Below are 20,000 nucleotides of genomic sequence, written 5' to 3' on the forward strand. Positions count from 1 at the left end.
ACTTAGTTAGCGTTAGCTTTTCTTTTGATTTCGCCAACTCAGGTCTTTTATTAACATACGATATTATTTTGCCAACTCACAGGTGTAAGCGCTATAGTACAGTGTTGACTGGTGTGCTTTGGTGTAACCGGGGAGCTGGAACCAAAGAAAGACTGTACCCGGCGTCCCTTCCTCTCATCAGGCAGCTATCTCGAGCTCATTGAACACTAACTTTCTTCTTTTTCTTTTCTAATCGTCGAAATTCTCTCAATTGTGCCCCCACTGCCATTGGAGCACTCTCTGATACGTGTTCTGGAATTCTCCAATTCAGTGGAGTGGGGCTTACCTTTCTCAATTATGACGTACTCGGTTAGGTTGCCATCTAGCAGTATTTCCTATTTTTTTACTTACTTCTTTCTCTTTCTGTTTTTGGGGTTTTTTCCTGTGATGTGTACCTCTGTCTTTGAAGAAAGAGAGGAGGGGGACTATTTGTGGAGTCACATTTTTTTGATTCATTCATTCATAAGGGTGTATGATAAGAAAAAGTACTCTTACTTGTTGCAGAAAGAAAAGTAGCATTTTACAAACAGCTTTGATTCATTAAGATGAAAACTTCACACAGGAAGTGTATGTCACGTATATTTGTTAGTCTATTATTTATGGGTTTATGGGCCTCCATGTGTTTGTCTGTGTGTGGTTTCTGAGCTAGGAGCGCTTGGAATTTCAGTCCTACTCTATACTATAAAAAAAAGTGGCTCTCCTTCGCTTCTTTTTGGTAGTCGAAGATAGAGTCAGGTTCCGAAGGAAGCGTGTATGCGCTTAGCCCCCTCGCTCATGAAACGACTCTAAGCCAAAGAGACGGTCTATGGCGCTACCCCTATCCAGTCATGGGCAGCGTGACGAAGAACGAGACATCATCCCAGCAAAGCCTAACAAAAGGGGAAAAGAACTTCCCGTCTCCTTTGGACAAGCCAGTCATGCATGATCTACAGCGTCGAGAAAGCGTTCCTTATTTTTGCTCAGGAATTTCATCTTCGCACACCTCGGGTAGTTCTTTCCAATCAAAGAACTTCTCTACGCTACTTAGCCAATCAAGAAAGTCCTCAGGATGCAAGGATGCAATCGGCCATGGAAATCGGGAACGTCCACTTTGATCTCACGATCTCCTTGATCTCGATGCCCTTCTAAGACCCGGATCAAGCGCTTCCTTATCATTCAAAATCGAAATTGGCTGGAACTTCTTCTTCTTTCTTTTACGAATCCGGCTTCTCTTGAGTGATTGCTTGAGTTAAGCTTAAGCCTTCTTGACTAGTTTTGAGTCCCGATTTTCAGTCCTTAGATGATCTTTCGGGTCTTAGTTCTTAGTACAATGGATTCCATAGGTTTTTCCCGTGCTCTTCTGAAAGAAGCATCTGGAAATGACTTGTCATGGGCTTATGCGATGAAGAATGATTTGCTCGGGAAAAAAATTCTTGTGCTTATGTGGATGGGTCGCTCAATTTCCCAAGACTAGAGAAGGGGATTTTCCTACAAAAGATGAAAAGTGCTTAGCTTCAAAGGATGACTTGTTTACTTCCTTTGAGCCCCGTCACCTCTTTTGCGACTGCTAAAGATATTTGGTTTGACGAATGTAATCCCAAGATCTTTCTGGATACTATCTCTGTATCCGTCCATTAGGTGGAGTCCACTTGAGTGTACTACTTTGCGACGATATGCCGGACTTGTTCAATTGGTGAACTTGAGAATGTCGAGTTATTGTTGTTCATATTGTCTGAAATCCATTTTCAACCCTCGCGAATCGCGAATACGGGAGCTGCTACTGAGTACTGAGTGAACGGGCGAAAGGAGATTGGAGATAAATCCGTTCCACCTTCATCGCATATAAATGGCTTAGCGAACTCAAGAGCACCTTTGTCAGAGACTAGCTACTTTTCGACCGATATAGTTAGGTCATAGTTAGGTCGCAGTCCTATCAGGGGGCCGTATACACGTTTGCAACCTTTTCGTCGGCGATAACAATGTCGTCACCGAGAATGGCTTTTTGAAAACCTTTTCCCTCTATATACTTTATATACTTTCTCAGCCGCACACTAGCATACTAACATATGGTGAGTTAGTTTAAATGCAGGCGTCAAACCATTTAGCCGGGTTAGGGGTTGGTGAAGTCGGTATTCGCGAAGGAAGAATGCTCTTCATCTCCCCTCGCCGTAATTATCTCTGGAAGTCGCCCCTACAACCCCTTGACTCCTGCGGGCTACGTTCGAACGAAACGAGAGTAAGGCTTTCTCCACGAGAGAACAGACTGACTACTTGGAGAGGGGCGCCTAGTTAACGGAGTTCACGAGGAAGCGACTTTAGTTAGTGAAGCGAGGCCTCACACATCAAACCATATCTTTATCTTACTGAACCGAGTGAGGTATAGACAGATTATACCACAGCTTGTGTTGTGGCGAGACGAAGGGACGAAGCCAGAGGCTCCCTTGCTTGCTTTTGCTTACCGGACAAGAAGGATTATTAGACCTATTAATTATTAATAGACTATAGCGAACCATAAGGAAGACCCTCGTGGTCTCCCTTTGACTTGCTAGGAAACTGAGATCACACTCTTTCCTACTCCAGACAAGTAGTACGGGATACGGACTATAACTCAAGCCTACTGCTCCGTACAGAGTCAGGATTCAGGGATTTCAAACACTCTAATGGACTATAACAGCTGAGTAGTACAAGTACAATAGCCCTGAGTGACTCTTGGCTGCCTTCAGTGATAGACGCAATTACTTGGACGATTCTATTCCTACGAATAGAGACCGCAGAGGAAGGCGTTGTCACGAGACCCGCCCTCCGGGATAGAAAAAGCAAAAATCCTAAGTGGCGGGTATCTGAACCGTATTCTTGTTCGGATGCTTGAATCGAACTCATCTGTTTATTTACGGCAAACCTTGACCATCGTTTCCAACGTTTCCAAGGGAAATTGATTGAATGCACGATCACGAGCCATTCCCACCGACCCATCATGAGGTCACATCTCATGAGTCTATCGTGCCAAAACTACTAATGCTGACGAATGCTTCGCCCTGACTAGCTAGTCTGGGAAGGTAGGTAAGTAAGAGGCGGATCTAGGGCTTCTTCGACTTCTTATTCATAGTTGAGATACTCCCAACCTCCACCAGCAAGCAGCACCGGAGTGAATCGTAACGTTTCGATCTGGGGGTCAGGAGCAGAGGTTGTAGTATCGTAGCTAATGCTCTTTGATCACCGTCACGAGATTTGACTATAGCTAATCAATCTCCTGCTTTCATGGAGTTTGGAATCTTAATGCTATCTTAGAGCGGATCTAGAAATCCCCAGGTAGTGGTAGTTGGCTTGGTGAAATCCGATAATCGATTGGCTTTAGAAAGGCGAAAGGCGGCTTGCCCAACCTAGACATTGTAACTGAAAGTCCTGCCTACTTCTCTTCTAGGCTTAGGGTAGTCCTAGACTACCTTCTTCTTTGCTGGCTTGGGAAAGACCCGCGGGCTATGGATCCCACTAATAGAATGGGACTATAACCAACCTTCCATGGTCTAGGTTCAAGGACAATACAGATTGTGGCTTGGAGTATCTAAGGAAGGGTAGTCGTTTAGTGCGACAGCACTCTGGCTTCATGGACCTAATTTTTAGGGACGGACTCGCTAGTGTCCCAGGGGTGACACTACACACTGAATTGCCCACAACACTATTTTTCCACAGGACTGAATCCATAGAAACCTTGGCCATTACTTTAAGCGGCGGATGATTGGTATGCAGGATCGGTTGCAACGGTTTCACATTCATGTGAATCAAGAGATTGGCTTGAAAGGCTTTCCAACTAGCCATAGTACCATTGCGAGTTGTCCTTCTTCTTTAATCGGTCGCACCAACTTGTTCCCGCTTTGGGAAGGGAACTTGGTTGGAATTCCAATTTCAAAGAAAACACATGCGAAAGGCAAGACATTGAGAAGGGCTTGTTCTTGAATTAGATGGAACATTAGCGGTCTTAGGTGATTCTCTAACAAAGGAAAGAAAGGAATGACTATTTATATCAAGAGACAGGCTTGCTAACCTTCGGGCATAGTGACTAGTGACAAGAGGAGTTGCTTAAGGACCTACGAAGAAAGTGACCGAAGCAGAGTCAATTCATATTAAAACAAGAGGAGAGAATTCAATGTCAATCGACATCTCCTTGGCACACGTGACGGATCATACTTTCTTGCCTTAGACCACTATCGAGGCTATGAGTTTTCATAGGACAGATGATCCTTTACCGTGAAGGTAGTTTACTTGCTTACTTGTTAAAGTAAGGCAGAAAGAGTACCTGTTGTTAACAAAACGGAGTCTCAAAAGCTCATTTATCGCAGTGGTCTCAAAAACGAAATTATCGTATTTTAGAAAAAGAGGTCTATAAAAGTCACTTAAGAAAGATGGCGCCTTTGCGAGGATGTCTTGAATCAGCCAATGCCAAGGCAACAAGGCTAGCATCAAACCTACCTGCCGAGAACCCTCCAACATTCCTACCAAGGTTCCCATCCCCGATGACAGAAGAAGGACGTAACCGGTGTTAAGGTTAGAAGGGTAACTGCTCTCGTAGTCGTAGCCGCTCTTGGGACTGATTCCTTAAGGAAATGGAATTCTTCCTAAATTCCCATGGAAGGTGTAGATGTTTAGGCTTGCCCCTGCTGCTGCTAGAGAATAGGTCGTCACTTTCTTTGCGGTTGATGCGCTTAAATCAACTAGTAGAAGGAAGGTGGCACAGTTCAACTAGTAGAAGGAAGGTGGCACAGTTAATCAACTGAATCCGCGCTTAGAAAGAATAACTTTGAAGCCACGTTTAGAATGGTCAGCACCTTTTGAGAAGAATTGCTCTTTGGAGAGCTAAATATAAGGGCGATGAAAGTTGTAAGCCGTAGAAAGGAGATTTTGTTTGTTCATAGACAGAAACTAATTGTGGAAATTCACTCTTTTATTCTGAGTGCGCAGAATGGTGCTTTGCGGCTACTATGGGTCTTCAAAAGGAACCAGGGGCAAAGACATCCTAAGAAGTTTGCCTATGGACTCTACCTCAGCGACCTTCTTCCGTACTTTCACGAGAAAGCAAGCTATCGACCTTATCTCCGTTAGTTTTTCAAGATCAGTGAACCCGGATGTCAACATCTCTATGGGGCCTACTCTAGTCTTTTATCTGCGGAGAGATGGTCGTTTACATGCTTACTTACTAAAGTACGGGAAAGAAATAGCTTACAAGAACAAGTAAGAGAGTTGACTTGCTTACTTTAACAAGTAAGGGAACTGAGGTTGCTTACTAAAGTAAGGGATTGTTGACCCTTTCAATCTTGTTTGTACCCACGGGGCACATTGAACACCAACTCAACTAAAAAGAGAAAAAAGGGTACTCACTCGTCGGTAAGGGAAAGGCTAGGCTTTTCTTACGCTAATTCTTCTCTTATTATATTTACTAGATTTACTATTGCACTGAGCCCTATTCTATCTCGGGTAACCTGATTACGGCTTTTCCGACTAGGCGCCCTACCTCTGCTCGTTACGTTAGCAAGCAAGCCATCGTAAGAGACGCAGGAAAGCAAGCTGAAGAAGAAAAAAAAGGCTTCCGCATAGGCTCTCCCGAACCGTTACTTTATTCTAATTCGAACTTATTTACAAGGAAGCCCTATGGCCTCAACGCTAGGCAGGAACAGCAGAAGAATTCAAAGCGCTAAATAGGAAATCGAAAAAGGCCAAGCTACGAACAGTACCCTTTTCAACAGTAAATAAGCTCAAGAGCTAGGAGTTCGATGTCTAGGTTGAGGCTCACTCATTGAAGTGTGACCGTAGATCTGGTCTTTCCCAGGAAAGAAAGCAACCAGGTCTTTTTTCGACCCTTAAGAGCAAGGTCCGTCCCACTCTCTCATCTACACAATTGTCCGATCTCAGATGCTTTGTCGGAGATTCCAGATTTGATTGCTAACCATGACATCAGTCTTTCCTCCGTCAGGAGGTCACGAAGGTGAGGTCCTGAGAGAGATAGATGCTTCACACATGGCATCCGATTGAAAGAAAGAGATGGGTTGGCAATAAAACAGCCATTTCATTATTTTCGCAATTTAAAGATTAAGGGAAAATTACATATAGAGAGGCGCAAAGGACAGATATGCCAATTTGGGATAAGAAGATAAAGATTTCAATAACTTAGACTCGAATTTGAAATAAGCTAATAAGCTCTTTCTCGATTCGCCGCATTTCTATCTCTTACTATCAAAAAGAAGACTAGCTTTTGGTATCTTCACTAACTCGATTCAAGAGCGACTCCAGGGCGTTAAGCTCGGTGAGGTGGGTTCGAAAGACAGAGAGTTGATGAGGAGGCTTTTATAAGAAAAAAGGCATGGTTCTTTCAATTCCGCATCCGGGGAAAGCAGCTTCCGCTAAAAACCATATCTGCTACTCTGACATTAGCTATTCGAGTAAAATCATAGGATTGAAAGCCGATTGCTACTTTCTTGCCTTGGGGCATCGCATTCTGGATAACGTAATAAAAAGTCTTTCTCTACTGTCTTCACCCTGGTCCTCTCATACGCCGAGGGCTCAATTACAGGTTCCTTTATAGGTCAGCCCCTACGCTAGCGCTGGTGCTGACTTGCTAGATCTTGCTTTCAGGTTCTTTAGTAGTTCTACAAAGGGTTATTAATGGGATGTTATTAATGGGATAAAGTCGAAACTTTGACTCCAACTATTACTGAAATGGATAAGATTGTATGAAGGAAGAGAGAGGACTGATCGGGTGAGAAGTCCGATTGATGACTGACCTTTCTATGCTGCCATTGATAGTCTTTTCTAACTTCTTACTAACCTTAAAGCTAACTAGAAGGCGAAGTATCTAATGGGTATTAGGGACGAGCTCTTAAAGAAGACTAAAGGAGCCCTCCCAGCAACTAAACAATCAAAAGTGTGCGATCCTCCCCATAGTATAGGCCTAGTATGATTGACATATCAAGTCAAGAGGGCGAGGACCCTATGGCAAATGGATGGGATAAATCCCTAGGGTCGGGCGGTTGCTACTCCTGGGCTAGGACTACTATGTCCACCCAAAAGCTCTAATTCTCAGGCTAGTCCGAAAGCAATAAAAGAAAAGATTAGCAAGGCTAAGGAAAACAAGTACAAGCATATGTATGCCTTGTTTATAGAATGCCTTTCCGTCTAAAATCACGAGTTCGGACTTTCCTTTCTATCTGCAGACTGCCTAGAGACCTCTTTGAATAATAGAAAAGCAAGCAGCACAAAATGCCTATGCTACTGTTAGAATTTTCTGAAAGGTAACTATCTCGGTTTCATAGAGAAATTTATATAGAATCTTTGCTTCTTTCATAAGAAAGAAAATACTTACTATCTTTGGGATCTGATCCTACACCGCTGCTCAAGACTTTAGTGGATCGACTCTATTACATAAGTTAATTCCTAATTCTTATCTCACATTATGAGATAAGTACGCAGTTATTATTGTATCGGCCCAAAACCTCGCTAATTGATCTTTACGGTGCTTCCTCTCTCTCTATCAATTAAAGCCTGCGGGAAGCGCGAAGAGCTAAGCCACTAATGTCGTGGCGAAGGTTAGACCTCATAAAGTCAGCGAAGCTAAGGTTTCGTATGTGTGATAGAGAAAGGAAAAGCGACCCCGTGCCCTACTACAATTCTTATTCAATAGTTTAATATTACTACAATGTCGTGCCGATGTCTCCCTTACGAAATTGAAGATAAGTCTTTTGATTAGGGGGGGTGACAACCGAGGCTTTTAAGAGAAGTTGCCATATAGGTTATAAAGAGCTATCTCATATCTAATAGGAATAATCCAATTCTTATGTCTACTGTGGGAAATGGGGTCCCAAGACCATCTCTTCGACGACGTAGACAAAGGGTTCCCATCATGTTCGATCTGAGAAGAGAGATGGAGAAGAAGATGTCCTCCTCAAGGGGTCGACGCCCTCGCTCAGAACTAAAGGATCCTCGCACATCGGCACTCACTGCATAAGCTCATAGGGCAAGATGAAGATCCGGAAAAAGGTTAAAGAGATCGTCAACTTCGCCTTGGCATGCTTCCATCAGCGCTGAAAAGAGAACTAAGGCAAGGCTGTTGATGTGCCACTGTATGGAGGGCTCAGAGAGAGTATAAGCACTTTCCTTCACGCTGAGTGTGAACTTCCGATTTGAGGCTGCTCTTAGACCAGGAAGATTGCTTATGACATCAATCAGCTAGGTCCGTCCTATGTCGAATAGTTTGTCAATGCATGCTTCCGGGAGAGTTCTTTGAACTCGATTCGCCGTGTGTGATAGAATTGTTTGAAGGAATGGAATCCGAAGCAAAGAATGCTCTGTTTGCTATTGAATCAGAATGGAAAAGCATTAGCAGGGCTGTTAGCCATTGATTCTAAAGCATTTTCGCTTCCAGGCACGTATGTGAATAGGCGGCACTGGTCTTTTTCTTCCTTTTGCATTGTCTCATCTCGTGCAGCAGGAGGTTGAATAGTCTAAGAAGATGGCATAAAATCAAGGCTCTTGTCTTTTAGTAGTTAGCTTTGCTTTCTCCTTAGCCTCAGCCTCTCGTCAAGGGAATCAGCTGTGGGGATCTCTATAGATGCGGCTTTACCGGGGTTAGCTTGACTTTGACTCTCTCTTGCTTGAGAATGCACTGCTGGTAGGAAGAATGCTGACTTCATGTCCGAGCTGGGTGAATCCAAAAGGACTTTCTTCGTTGAACGAGGGGATCCTCTTTTGGTTGTAGTCCCGTATTCAAACAAGTACGTAATTCGTCAGTAAGCGAATAATCCTAGCCGGGCTGGTAAGCCTTCAATTCGTTCTATGAGTCCACAGCTCTTAGCTTTCGCATCATTCCATCTTTCACCCCCACCTAAGTCCTAATCCGATAAGCTTATCAGTTCAGTCAGCTTCTCCCGCAGCAAGAACTTCGTTTTCTTACCTATGATGATAGATCTTGGCCTAGTGTGAAGTATCATCTTATTACCTGAAAGTGATCCGAGGATTCGTTTCACTATGTGAAACTCATTCTGTCTATTTACCTAAACTCCAAGCAGTAGTTATACCGGGCAAGCTTTGTATTCCAGTCTAAGGGCGGGATCAGCACGGGAAGCACATGCTTATCGGATAGGAGGACAGAAAGAGGTAATACACGATCAAAGGATCTAACAATAGTGATGTGATTGAAGGCTCAGCGGGCTTCCTAGAAATGAGGCTTATCCTTAGCGCGAGGCAGGTCTTCTTTCCCACCGTGCCCGCCCACCGCCCTCACTCCGCTCGCCTCTGTTATTCATTTCATGTAGAAAGATGAGACCCATTAGGAGATAACCATGGCATAATCTAACCTGAGCCACACAAAGACTCCCTTAACGGTGCGGGCACTCCCCCCCAAGGAGCTTGTGCAACACCTTGAACCTCCCTTCAGAGTCAAAGGTTGCCCAGGTGGCTACTAAGCCAGTCAAACTCAAGAAAGAAGATTCAAGGCCAGCAAAGTAGACTGTAAAGAATTTCTTTATATAGGCCTCCTCCAATTCAGATGGAAACCTGCGTCCCCAAAGAAAACGCAGTCCCAGCCATCACCTAGGAAAGATCCCAGCTGTCAAGCAAGTACCACACTCCAACGAGTGGCACTTAGATAGCTGAGAGGATCCTAATGTAAAACTAACCACCGAAACACTTGTCACTGGTACAATCCGATCATGCCATAGTGCTGACGAACAACATGAGACTTCCGGTTTCCACACCCACCAGAAGCATCGCCACCCTGTCAGAGCTATGACAGGTAGCGTACTAAATGACATTTGAACTACACCTGACCCCTCACAAGGAACAGTTGTGTTATCGTAACTGAATTATATAGTGGAGCAAGCAGGTAATAACCCCAAAACTCTATCCATCATTCTTGCCTTATTCAACCAAGAAGGCAACTTCCTCATTAAAGGGCGCCCCACAGTATACAAAATACAGAAGTGAGGGTAGCCAAGGTGCACCTCTCCATAGGACCACTCCATGTGGTTACCCTACAAGGAGGTACGAAGTAGCTAGAGATTCGTTTCAAATGAGTTGAGACTAAGGTACAGAGATTCGTTGAACATAGTTGAACATAGTTCAACTCATTGGGATCTTGACCTTGAAAGGTCCAGATCATCTTTTCCTATGAAAGCATGAGATAGAGTGTTTCGAGACTTCGATGTCGATCGATAACCCTTCTTCTCTGGAGTGGAACAAGGGCACCCAGTCTAAGAAGTGGAAGTTTATGACGATGCCTGAAATGAGTAATCCAGAACCTCTATCCGTCCATCTATGGAGGTTTTTTCAAGCCTGATCCGCTGCCTGTGAAGACCAAGAAGTAAGAGTGGTTGGACGATTAACTAGGTCTATAAGCCAAAAACTAAATGAAAAGGACCAAAGATAGCTGCTCCCCTTGTTCCTTCCTAAATTTATCGGATGAAAGTTGTGAACGTAAGCGGTGCACATGAAACGTATGCGCTCTTTGAAATGACCCTTCCTTCCCCGTATCCGATGTTCTTAGTCTTTCCGGTCTTGTTGGAAGAAAAATAGTGGGTGAAAGAGAAGTGCTTTAGTCTTAGTTCCGGGGGGGAATGATTGCACATTCAAGGACCCGAAGCAAGCACCCGACCATCGTAGATCAGTTGGATTAGTCTAAATAGCTAGAAAATTTCCCAGCCAATGGGCAAGCTAGTTCTTTAGCAAAATCCGTAGTCTTTCAAGCTATGGATAAGAGAGATAGGCTCGTGAGAACTCCCACTCCTCGGTCGGGTAAAGCGTCAATCAAGTCGTCTCGTAAAAGCTCCCACTCCTCGCAAGGCTAAGAAAGCGCTTCGGCTAGGGCGAATGGTTCTAAAAAAGGAAGCCACATTCATTCGATCTTTGAACCAACTCAACTGAAGGACTCGACGACTGGGGCGGAACAGTTTCCATCTATCGGCCTTAGGGGCTGCTTTAAAGAGTACCTGTTCTAGCTAGCAGCCTCTTTTTCCTGATGAGGAAATAGCGGCCGATTAGCTACATCCTTTAAGTCCATTAGCGCAAGTCACTCCATTAGCTCTATTAGCTACAGGAAGAGGATATCGACTTATTAAAGGGGCGGGCGGCAGTCGGACCTTTTTATGAACTGATAGCGCAAACTTTATGTCGGAATCAATCTGGCATTCCGCTTCGAAAGCTGTCTTTCTAATGGCTTCTCTATATCTATCGTTGTAGGCTCGACTTTCTTTATTCTCTTCTGTAAGACATTTAGTGGTTTTTTCCCTATCGCATGCCATGTTGAATCGATAGACGAAAAAGGAATGAAAGGAGAGGGCTGTATCGAATCATAGAAGAGGGTCTTACCATCACTCTTTCCTCGTCGAGACAAAAGCATAATGATAAGCAATGGAGATCCATGAAGCCATGATAGAGTTTGCACCAGATTCATACAGAAGGACGATAGCCTTGAGTATAAATTATATATAGTAAATGAATTCTGACCCGACTTTCACCTCTTAAACTCGTTCAAGCGACATTCATCTTAGCAAGACTATTCTTATATTCAGTCTGAAGACTCCCTTCTGTCGTTCGACATAACTACACTATCTGGAATTCTCCTATATCAGGAAGTGGCCTTTAGGCTCTGCCCTTTCGCTTTCCGACCCCCGTTGAAGCAATTCCCTCCGCTCCCGATGAATGAGTCACTACAGACTGAAGATGTAGCTAGCAGGTCCTTGCTTCTCCACAGTTCTGGCTAATCCATGAGATCAGGGCTACCCGCCGTAGCAGTGAATCCTGACCATGAAGAAAGGTAGTTCCACAAGCCCTTTCTCTTTACGTAATTTCGGGGTTGGTAGTTAGCTGCGCAGCAACCAATCCACCTAACGGGAATCAATCAATCCTAAATAGAGTCCCAAGAACGAGGAGAAAGAAGAGTTTTTCCCCTTTTCTTTATTTGATTCGGGGGCTCCCAGAATACTTAGGTGCCGGAGAGAAGAAAGCACGAAGTTTCAGGAACAGGTAAAAAAGGATCGAGAATTACATGAGGTCTGATGCCCACTCCCTTGAAAAGAGGGAACCGGGCTATGTAGGCACCTGGCCGTTCAGAAGTAGCGAAAGCTCGACCGGTAAAAAGAGGAGAGAATTTCTTCAATAAGAACGCATATCCTGTCCTCATGAATGGACTCTTTTTAATGTGTGAAGGCACAACGAAGATCTAATTTCCGGGGTATGAGTCCTCTATGCCTCTCATGTCCCTCATTCCGTTCGTTGAAAGCCCCAGAGCTGTCGAATCGAAGTGATCTAAGCAGGAGCCTGTTCCGGTTGGGGAACCATTCCACGCAAATATGGCTGTCCGGAGAATCCGTAGCTGCTAAGGAAGAGGGTCAAGCCATAACGGATTGATGTGGCGTAGCGGCGACTGGAATCGATCTGAATGAAGCTTCAAGCGTAGTTCTGGGGCTTCTCAATAGAAGGTTGAATAGGATTGAAGAGGTGCCTTTCAGAACTACCTTTGAAAGCGCAGTCTTAAGTGAACAGATAGAACGAAGGAACCCTGGATGAGCCTTGCTATAGTTGTGAGTCCAGTCCGTAAAGATTCACCCGGTATCACCCACACTCATTACTACATACCCAGGCCATACAGTTAGAGCATCTGCGCCCTTATCGAAAGTCTATTCGAGAGAGAACTCGGGGACTCATATCACATTTCCGGCTCGGGATGACCCACCCTTAGGCAGGGCCTTTCGAAGATCAATAGTCGTTAAGTGAGCCGCCTGGTGCCAAGGAATGAATTCGGTTAGACTACGGGAATCGACGATCAACGATCCCGGCGTCCGTCTTTACTTTATATGTAGAATATGTAGATGTCTTCCTTCTGGTTCCAAGATTCACTCTCATTTCAGGGGTGGCACGATCTTGGGTTGTCGGCGGCGTGAAGGATACGGTATAATGTTAGACTTTCAACTATATAGTATAGTCATATTCTCCAACAAGGAGAAAGCATTGAAGGGCTGCTTGACGGAGTGATCTTTCCCTGTCTTATGGAAATGAAATATCATAAGAGAAGAAAGAGAGCTTTAGAAGGAGCCAATCTTTTCTTTATGCCCAAAGACTCCCATGCCTTTCTTTTCTTTCATTCCAAAATTCTCCGCCTTTTCTCAGCTTGACACCTACTTTAGAACCATCCTTTTCTAAGTACGACAAAGCTTCCTTGTAAACTAAGGCGTTGATAGCTTCCTTTTCTCTCGTTTTGACTCGAGTCTTAACCGTCCGACCCGACCTCAGACTCTTTCTTCCCGACCTATTTGACTCTCTGGCCGTAGTTATTTAGGTGGTATTCCGAGATCGAATTCCTCCCAGGAACACACGAAACAAAGATATGAACTGGGTAAATAGAAATGGAAAAGAGATGTTTCTATTTCATCCAAATTAGTTGCTTTTTCTACATCCATATGATCTACTAAAGTAGATCGGTATTGACCATATAATAAAAGCAGATCTTGGTCCATGGAGTCCCAAGAAGGTAAGAACTCCAACCTGTCCGATGCTTCTTCGGCCAAATACGATATACAAGTGGGACCTGCACTATGAGCAAGCTGTGCGAAAAACCGCTTCTTTTTTCCGGTTCCGAAACAACTTGGGCGAAATAGGGTTCTACCGGGAAACCATGGATTTTTGAGTTTTCGCCATTGGTTACTGGTTGAGCCACTGGAATGGAATGAGATAAGAATCTCTGGAGATCTTTCCTCTCCACTTACTCGTAACAGGCTTTTCTTCTGTAGAAGACTTCTTCCGAATGGCATAATTGTCCGACACTACCTTCCTCGATCTTCAAAGAAAACTGACTCCTCCTACTCCTCCTTCTCCTGACGGATAGGATCCTCCTTGGTCCTTCTTTCACTAATGGTCTCACCATTTTCTAGTAGTAGTAGTTCGCGCGAGGGACTATCCTTTCTATCGCTTGCCCTTGCCTTTCACTCTCATTTGGTCTCTTTCTTCTAAAAAATAAAGCGAAGCAAAGCGCATGGCAAAGAAGCAGCCAGCTGACTGCCCCCTTCCACTCGGCCTTTCTTCGCTGTGTGAATAAGGTCTTAGTCTGTATGGGCATTCTGGGCAGGCCGCAATAAGTCGCTAGTCGAAGGTTTAGACCAATCGCAATTCATCACCATCTTGCCCGCCTCCAATTGATGACTGGCTATTATATAAGTGTTGACCTAAGCCCCTGCGCAGGGGCTCGGCTCCCGAACCGTACGTGAGCTGTCTCGTACGGCTCTTCCTAAGAACTTGAAGCCCCCTCTCTCTAAATAGAAAAAAATGCATTTACAAGACAAAAACACTTTTGCAAAAAGCCTTCGCCCGCCTATTCTATTCAACGGGGCTATTAGAGAAGCTGCTTCGTTCCTTGACTTCTTTTCTCAGTCAAGCTTCCTTGTTCCTTAGTGTAGTCTCGGTCCATAGTTTAAGACTCCGTTCCTTATAGCCTAGTCTATATCCACAGCTGACGTGACTCCGTACCGACGCCTTTCCCTTTGTATAGTATACGGCTAAGTGACTTCATAACCTCAACCTACTTTTTTGCTTACTGTAGCATAGGCCTTCGTCGGGCTTTCGTCCCTTCGCCTATAGACGGCGGCTTGGCTTCGCTATCGCTCATGACTTGGTATAGAGCCGTGTAGTCGTCGGTTTTACCACCGGAATGCCTATGAGATAGTGGTCGGCCTTTCGAATGCCTTCTTCCTTACTTTTCTTAGAAGCCCTTTACGACTATACTATAAAGGACAGGGGGGTGTTCACCTTTGGAAACTTAGCTACTTAAGTCCTTCTCAGAAAGTCAAAGTAAGGGCGAACGGCATTCTGTTCTACAGCTACAACACAACATAGAGTGTATTAATATGTATTATTGTATTAATATTAAACATCTTAATAGTAGAACTACTTTCGTACTACTAAACAAGGAAACCTTCGGTTCCCTTTGTAAACAACGCTTATTTTAGTTTACATTCAAACCAAAGTAAACCAAGCCTAAGCGGTCACGACATCTTGTTGATATTGATTGAGGAGTTTGATGGAGTTTAGCTGACTGAATCCATAAACCTAGAAAGTCGCCGTCACTTTTTTTTTATTTGAATTTGACTCTATAGGTAGGTATCGGCGGGGCTTGCGTAATGTAGTTGTAGTTAAGGCTGAAGTAGCGCTTTTTATTTGTGAAGATCTACTGAAGTACCAAAGGCGAACGGGGCTCCCAGGCCGGGACGTCTGGCAGAATGCTTGGCCTCCTGCGCTGGAAGCGAGACCCGAAGGGTGAGCTTATGGCGGTTAGCTTCTAGCACTAAATAATAGGCATTAGGCATTCTGAGCTGAAAGGAGGCAAGCAAATGAAGGGAGGCATTACGGGCCGACTACAAGAAAAGCAAAGCTTCGTAGACTCGGTCAAGTCGCTTATAGAATGCCGACGACTATTTTCCACAACATAAGTGAAGGGGAGAGGGAAGCGAGGCTTAGCGAGCTTTATAAGGCCGACCACTACATAAGCCGCTGGCGGAGAAAGCTCGAAGAGCTTCCCTTCATTCATTACTAAGCCAAGGTCCCAGGTCTCCGAGTCAGCCCGCGCTTTTTCGAAGAATCCTGCACCCATGGGCATACGGCCTGGCAGGCCTTCCCTTTCCGCCGGAGCTTCATGGGCGTTGCCCCGTTCCCCAATCAGATGTTTGGATGTGAGCTATACTCCGCGAGGAGCCAAACGGGCGTATGGCCTTGCCTTGCCATTTGACCTCTTTTCCCGTGTGACTAGGAATGCTCAGTGACAACCTCTCAATTGTCACCGCCTGGCCTCTCTTGCTACCACGGTAGCACCTAGTGTGGTCAGCACCAATCGTGTTCGGGCAACGAAGCTTACACTCATTCACATTGGTTCATCCTGCTATGCCCTGGGCCTTTTGCTCTTCTAACGTAAAAGGTGGCCGGCCATTCGTCAAGGCCCAGGAATCCGCTGGACATCTCAGCGGCGGGATTTGATACCCGCATCCGATCGAAGTTGCATTTTAGTGCTCCCCTAACATAAAAAAAAGGGGAGCTTTTTCGTTGTGGGTCGCTTCGCGCAAGACATTGCTTAGGACCAACGGGTCACACGACAGGTGCACGATCTACTTTGCACGTTCCATCCTTCAGCCCTTCGCCTATCGGCTTGGCAGGCAAGCTACCTTGATCCGTCTTCGGCTTCGATTCGTTACGCTCAGAAGCTCCAACAAGCCCTAAAGTCTCTTGCCACCTAAAACTCTGCCAAGAGAGCGCTGCTTTACGTTTGATCCTATGTACCCATAGAATGCTATGCGTTCTCCACTTTCGGATCTCGCAAAGAGAGAACGTGTTTTTTCCTCTGACTTTCTCTCTCATTCGCGGAGAGAAGAAAGCGGGCTTTGCTCCAGCTACCGCTATCCTTGGGAAACCAAAAGAGCTACCGAAGGAAAGGGATGCAGTCTCTCCCTTGGCCTTTGGAGAGGAGAGGGCAGAGAAGAAAACGTCCTTCGCGCAAGTTTCTTTGCTTCCTGCGTCCTTACTAGTATAAAAGGGGCTCTTCGACCAAGAAGGCATTCTGGTAGGAAGGCCGACCACTACATAAGTGGCCATCCGCCCAGGAGAGAAGCAAACTACCCTTTTTTGATCCCCCTTCCCGGGCAGGGAAGAGAACGAAAATGGACCGCAGATGGTAGTCGTGGTTGATTTTGATTCGAGGATCTTACGCGGCGGAGCGAACTCTTCTATCGTGTTGCATTGGCGGACCCCCCCCCGGGGGAACCATCGTACCGGAGCGATCCGAGAAGAGCGATTAGGCGCACGTTCTATCCTTTCTACAACGCCTATAGACTCAGTCTTTCGTTTCAGATCAATTCTTCGCTGCAATCGCTTCGATCCACCCCCTCGGTGAAAAACCGTAATACGCCCTGAGGAATTCCTACCAGCAGACTTCCCTGTACTCAAAGTGAATTGTCTAAGTGCTCTCCTTTGTCTCATTGTTTATCTCCTAATCATTCGATTCCGCCCCTACCTAAGGCTAGCTCCTACTCCTCCTCCTTCTCCTGACGGATAGGATCCTCCTTGGTCCTTTTTACATAACACTCTCGGCCGCCCAAGAGGACTGGCTATCTTTCTCTTTACTTACGCAATTTCTTTCTTTGTTGTTGAAGGAGTCTCTTCTTTTTTGGCTGCTCCCGCGACAAGTTCTTTTCGGTATTGTAATAATATTGCTTGCCACTCTTCGGTCCGGTAAACCAACTCCAACCAAGCCCAACACTTAAGACGGCACTACTTCAACATTCAATCGCACAGCATTAAAGGTAGCGAGGCTGACGGATTATAACAGCATCAGACCATTGAAAACTTACTTAACCGATCAGGAACTAGACAAACCGCAGGTCGATATAATAGTAGTTCCTTCCAAAGGTAAAGTGAAGTCCCAACATTCCTCATAACACCGGACATCTCGTACGAGAGATTCCAACAAAGAACGGCTGCTTCGTAACTGCTTCTTCTGCAACGGAACATGTTACTGCTTAAAGCAACAAAGAACGGCTAAAGCTCATCGCAAGATCGGAAAGAACACCAGCCCGCACAGACAACAACGACACGACTCCAAATACAGGTAAAAAGGGGATAGCAATTAACTACTAACCCATCCGCTATACTATATAAAACCTAAGCTGATAGGAAAGGGTTGTGGCCACCAGGCGAGAAGGACACCAAAATGTGTCTATAGTCTATACCAGTGTCGGTAATAGTGAGGTTTCTTTTTCCTTAGCCAAAGACGAATAAGGCCAGTAGCCAGCCTTTTTAAAAACCAGAAGGGAAGAAAGAGCCAATTGAAAAGGCTTTAAAGAAGAGATGAAAGAATTGTTACAAACAAAGCAAAGGGCTTGAAGGACGCCCTCTCATACTTTCTCAACCGATGAAGCGAGCTAGGTTTGAGGGGAATCAGAAAGGGATCGAACGCTCTATTAGTGGTCGACTGCCACCTTTCCGCTTTGGATTCTCTGTTCCCCCGAAAGAAATATCGATCGTCCTTACCATTTCAGTCCCCACCCTCAAGTGAGAAGGATATTCTGTTGCTATCGACTGACGTAATATTATTCATTCGTATCCCTCAATCAAGCAAGCGAAGGGGGCTAGGTTGTAATACAAAATCGTAACCATTGATTCCCCCACAATTCCTTACCTTAAGCGGCGGGGTAAGCCAATAAAGGGGGAAGGTCTAAAATGCTATAGCGACCCATCGAAAGAGCTAGACAAATAGGAGAAAACCGTACTATTGTGAGAAGGAAAGCTTCACGCTTGGGCTGTGCTCTCGGGGTATTAGTTTACCTTGCTTTAAGAGGTCTCGTAAAGAGCTTTCCATCGATCTTTCCTAGGCTATCGAATCCTTTACCAATAGATGGGCTCGATCAACTCGATTCACTCATTCCTGTCTTTACTTTAAAAGAAAAGAGCCTTAAAGAAAGCAGGAGGGATAGGAGTTTACGATAAGACAACGAGAAGGATAGAGTAATAATCGGCTAAGGGAAGAATCGTTGTTGAAAGCTTCCACCATTTGTCTGTCGGGAATCTTGCCAATATTGCCTCGTGGATCAACTGTCTCTAAGCCTTCCTTGAATGCTCGAAGGATTTCCCCCGTCCAATGCTTCCGCTGGTTTTCAGATAGAAACTCCAATTTCTCTTTCTGCTCGTTGGGAGAACTCTCAATGGATTGGTTTCCGGGAGTCGAGGTGGAAGTAGATGGGGACTGGGGAGAATAAAAAACCTCCTTATCGGAATTGGTCTCGTCCGATGCATGGCCGATGAGGGAGGCTCCAGAAGGAGAAGAAGCGGACGGAGACTCCGAGGGAGATGCGCCTTTTTCACTCCGAGGGTTAGGGGATAGGGTTGGTCGAGAATTTCATTACCTAAGTACGCCACTATAGCCACTAAAAGGGTCATATCTTGTTGAAGAGGAAGTGAAAGGAGCGAGACCTTGCGGAGTAGGTACGGAAGGGGAGGCCTCTTCAGAGGTAGTTAAAACCCTTTATTTCAGGGAGGCAAGATAGGATCTTTCTTTTAGGATAGGACCACATACCCTAATTGAGACCCGGAGGGAAGCTGGATCTACTCTAAAGTAGAGTAGCTGTACTTGCCTTTTTCTTAGAGTGGATTGAGGAAGAGAACTCAGATGAGAACGTAGTCTTGCTGCATCTCCTGAAGGAGAAGGGGCTAACCTATCCAACAAATAAGCTGGATCCTCTGGAGTTAGATCGGCTGGAGTAGCTACTTACCTTACTGGTGTCCGAAGAAGTCTGTTGGTACAGATGTCATATGAGATGTGAAAGCGATTTCCGACTTAAAGACTACTAGTTGAAGTAGAGCCGACTCTAACATTCGACCAGAGAGGTCAGTGCTGGGAAAGCAAAGAATGGAATGTCTGTTCTGTAACAAAGAAGAAGGTTGCTTGATTATTCTTTTCAGGAGCAAGCCATAAGGACATCATTAGGAGTTGTAGGTAACTACAACCCCAAGGGTTTGGGGTATTCCTCCCCTTACCCGTAGGATTTTCTGAGCACAGAATTAGTCTTGCTTAATAGTTATTAAGTGGTTAGATCTTCCTATTGATGTCGAATGGAGCACTATTGGGGGTGATGGAGAAATCCTAATATCCCAATAGAATCTCTGATCAGAGTGGAAAGGGGATTTATTCCTTTCTCGCTCTGATTCCTGGTTGGAACCCAGGCGCCCCCCCCCTCAGCCCGTTCCCTAAAGGATTATTTCTAACCTAAGAAATGACTTAGCTGCATTGCTAATTCCTCATACCAAAGCTCTTGTCCTCAGAATCGTTCCTTAGTCAAGTACCCCTTCCATTCCATGTCCGATTCTCCTTTTTTTCGTCGGCTTCTGTTGAGTAGGATCTTGCAAGCTACTAGGTCAGTTGACAAATCAGCTGTTATGCACAGAGTTGTTATCAAATCAGATCTTGC

The 20,000-nt window shown here is 45.1% G+C and overlaps 8 protein-coding genes across 8 annotated transcripts in view; 2 read left to right on the forward strand and 6 right to left on the reverse strand.

Annotated features, from left to right (window-relative positions):
• orf125d (hypothetical protein) overlaps positions 1-203 on the forward strand; it is a 378-nt gene extending 175 nt beyond the window's left edge. The window contains exon 1 of the mRNA in view: positions 1-203. This exon is cut by the window's left edge and continues 175 nt beyond it. Within this exon, the coding sequence (YP_009049776.1) occupies positions 1-203 (203 nt within the window).
• A 2,416-nt stretch (positions 204-2,619) lies between these two features.
• On the reverse strand, positions 2,620-3,009 carry orf129 (hypothetical protein). Its single transcript has one exon. It carries the CDS (start codon positions 3,007-3,009, stop codon positions 2,620-2,622), a length of 390 nt encoding a protein of 129 aa, YP_009049777.1.
• Positions 3,010-3,507: 498 nt separating this feature from the next.
• Positions 3,508-3,834, reverse strand: orf108b (hypothetical protein). Its single transcript has one exon. The coding sequence runs from the start codon at positions 3,832-3,834 to the stop codon at positions 3,508-3,510; it is 327 nt and encodes a 108-aa protein (YP_009049778.1).
• Positions 3,835-13,328: 9,494 nt separating this feature from the next.
• On the reverse strand, positions 13,329-13,808 carry rpl10 (ribosomal protein L10). Its single transcript has one exon. The coding sequence runs from the start codon at positions 13,806-13,808 to the stop codon at positions 13,329-13,331; it is 480 nt and encodes a 159-aa protein (YP_009049779.1).
• Positions 13,809-14,096: 288 nt separating this feature from the next.
• rpl2 (ribosomal protein L2) lies at positions 14,097-17,016 on the reverse strand. Its single transcript has 2 exons — positions 16,136-17,016; positions 14,097-14,214 (listed from the first exon to the last, which is right to left on the reverse strand). Exons 1-2 carry the CDS (start codon positions 17,014-17,016, stop codon positions 14,097-14,099), a joined length of 999 nt encoding a protein of 332 aa, YP_009049780.1.
• Positions 15,335-15,646, reverse strand: orf103f (hypothetical protein). The gene has a single exon. The coding sequence runs from the start codon at positions 15,644-15,646 to the stop codon at positions 15,335-15,337; it is 312 nt and encodes a 103-aa protein (YP_009049781.1).
• On the forward strand, positions 16,333-16,725 carry orf130 (hypothetical protein). The gene has a single exon. The coding sequence runs from the start codon at positions 16,333-16,335 to the stop codon at positions 16,723-16,725; it is 393 nt and encodes a 130-aa protein (YP_009049782.1).
• Positions 17,017-18,633: 1,617 nt separating the features above from the next.
• orf112b (hypothetical protein) lies at positions 18,634-18,972 on the reverse strand. Its single transcript has one exon. The coding sequence runs from the start codon at positions 18,970-18,972 to the stop codon at positions 18,634-18,636; it is 339 nt and encodes a 112-aa protein (YP_009049783.1).
• Between the last annotated feature and the right edge of the window lie 1,028 nt (positions 18,973-20,000).

Source organism: Capsicum annuum, mitochondrion, assembly GCF_002878395.1.
Source record: "Capsicum annuum cultivar Jeju mitochondrion, complete genome".
NCBI lineage: Eukaryota > Viridiplantae > Streptophyta > Magnoliopsida > Solanales > Solanaceae > Capsicum > Capsicum annuum.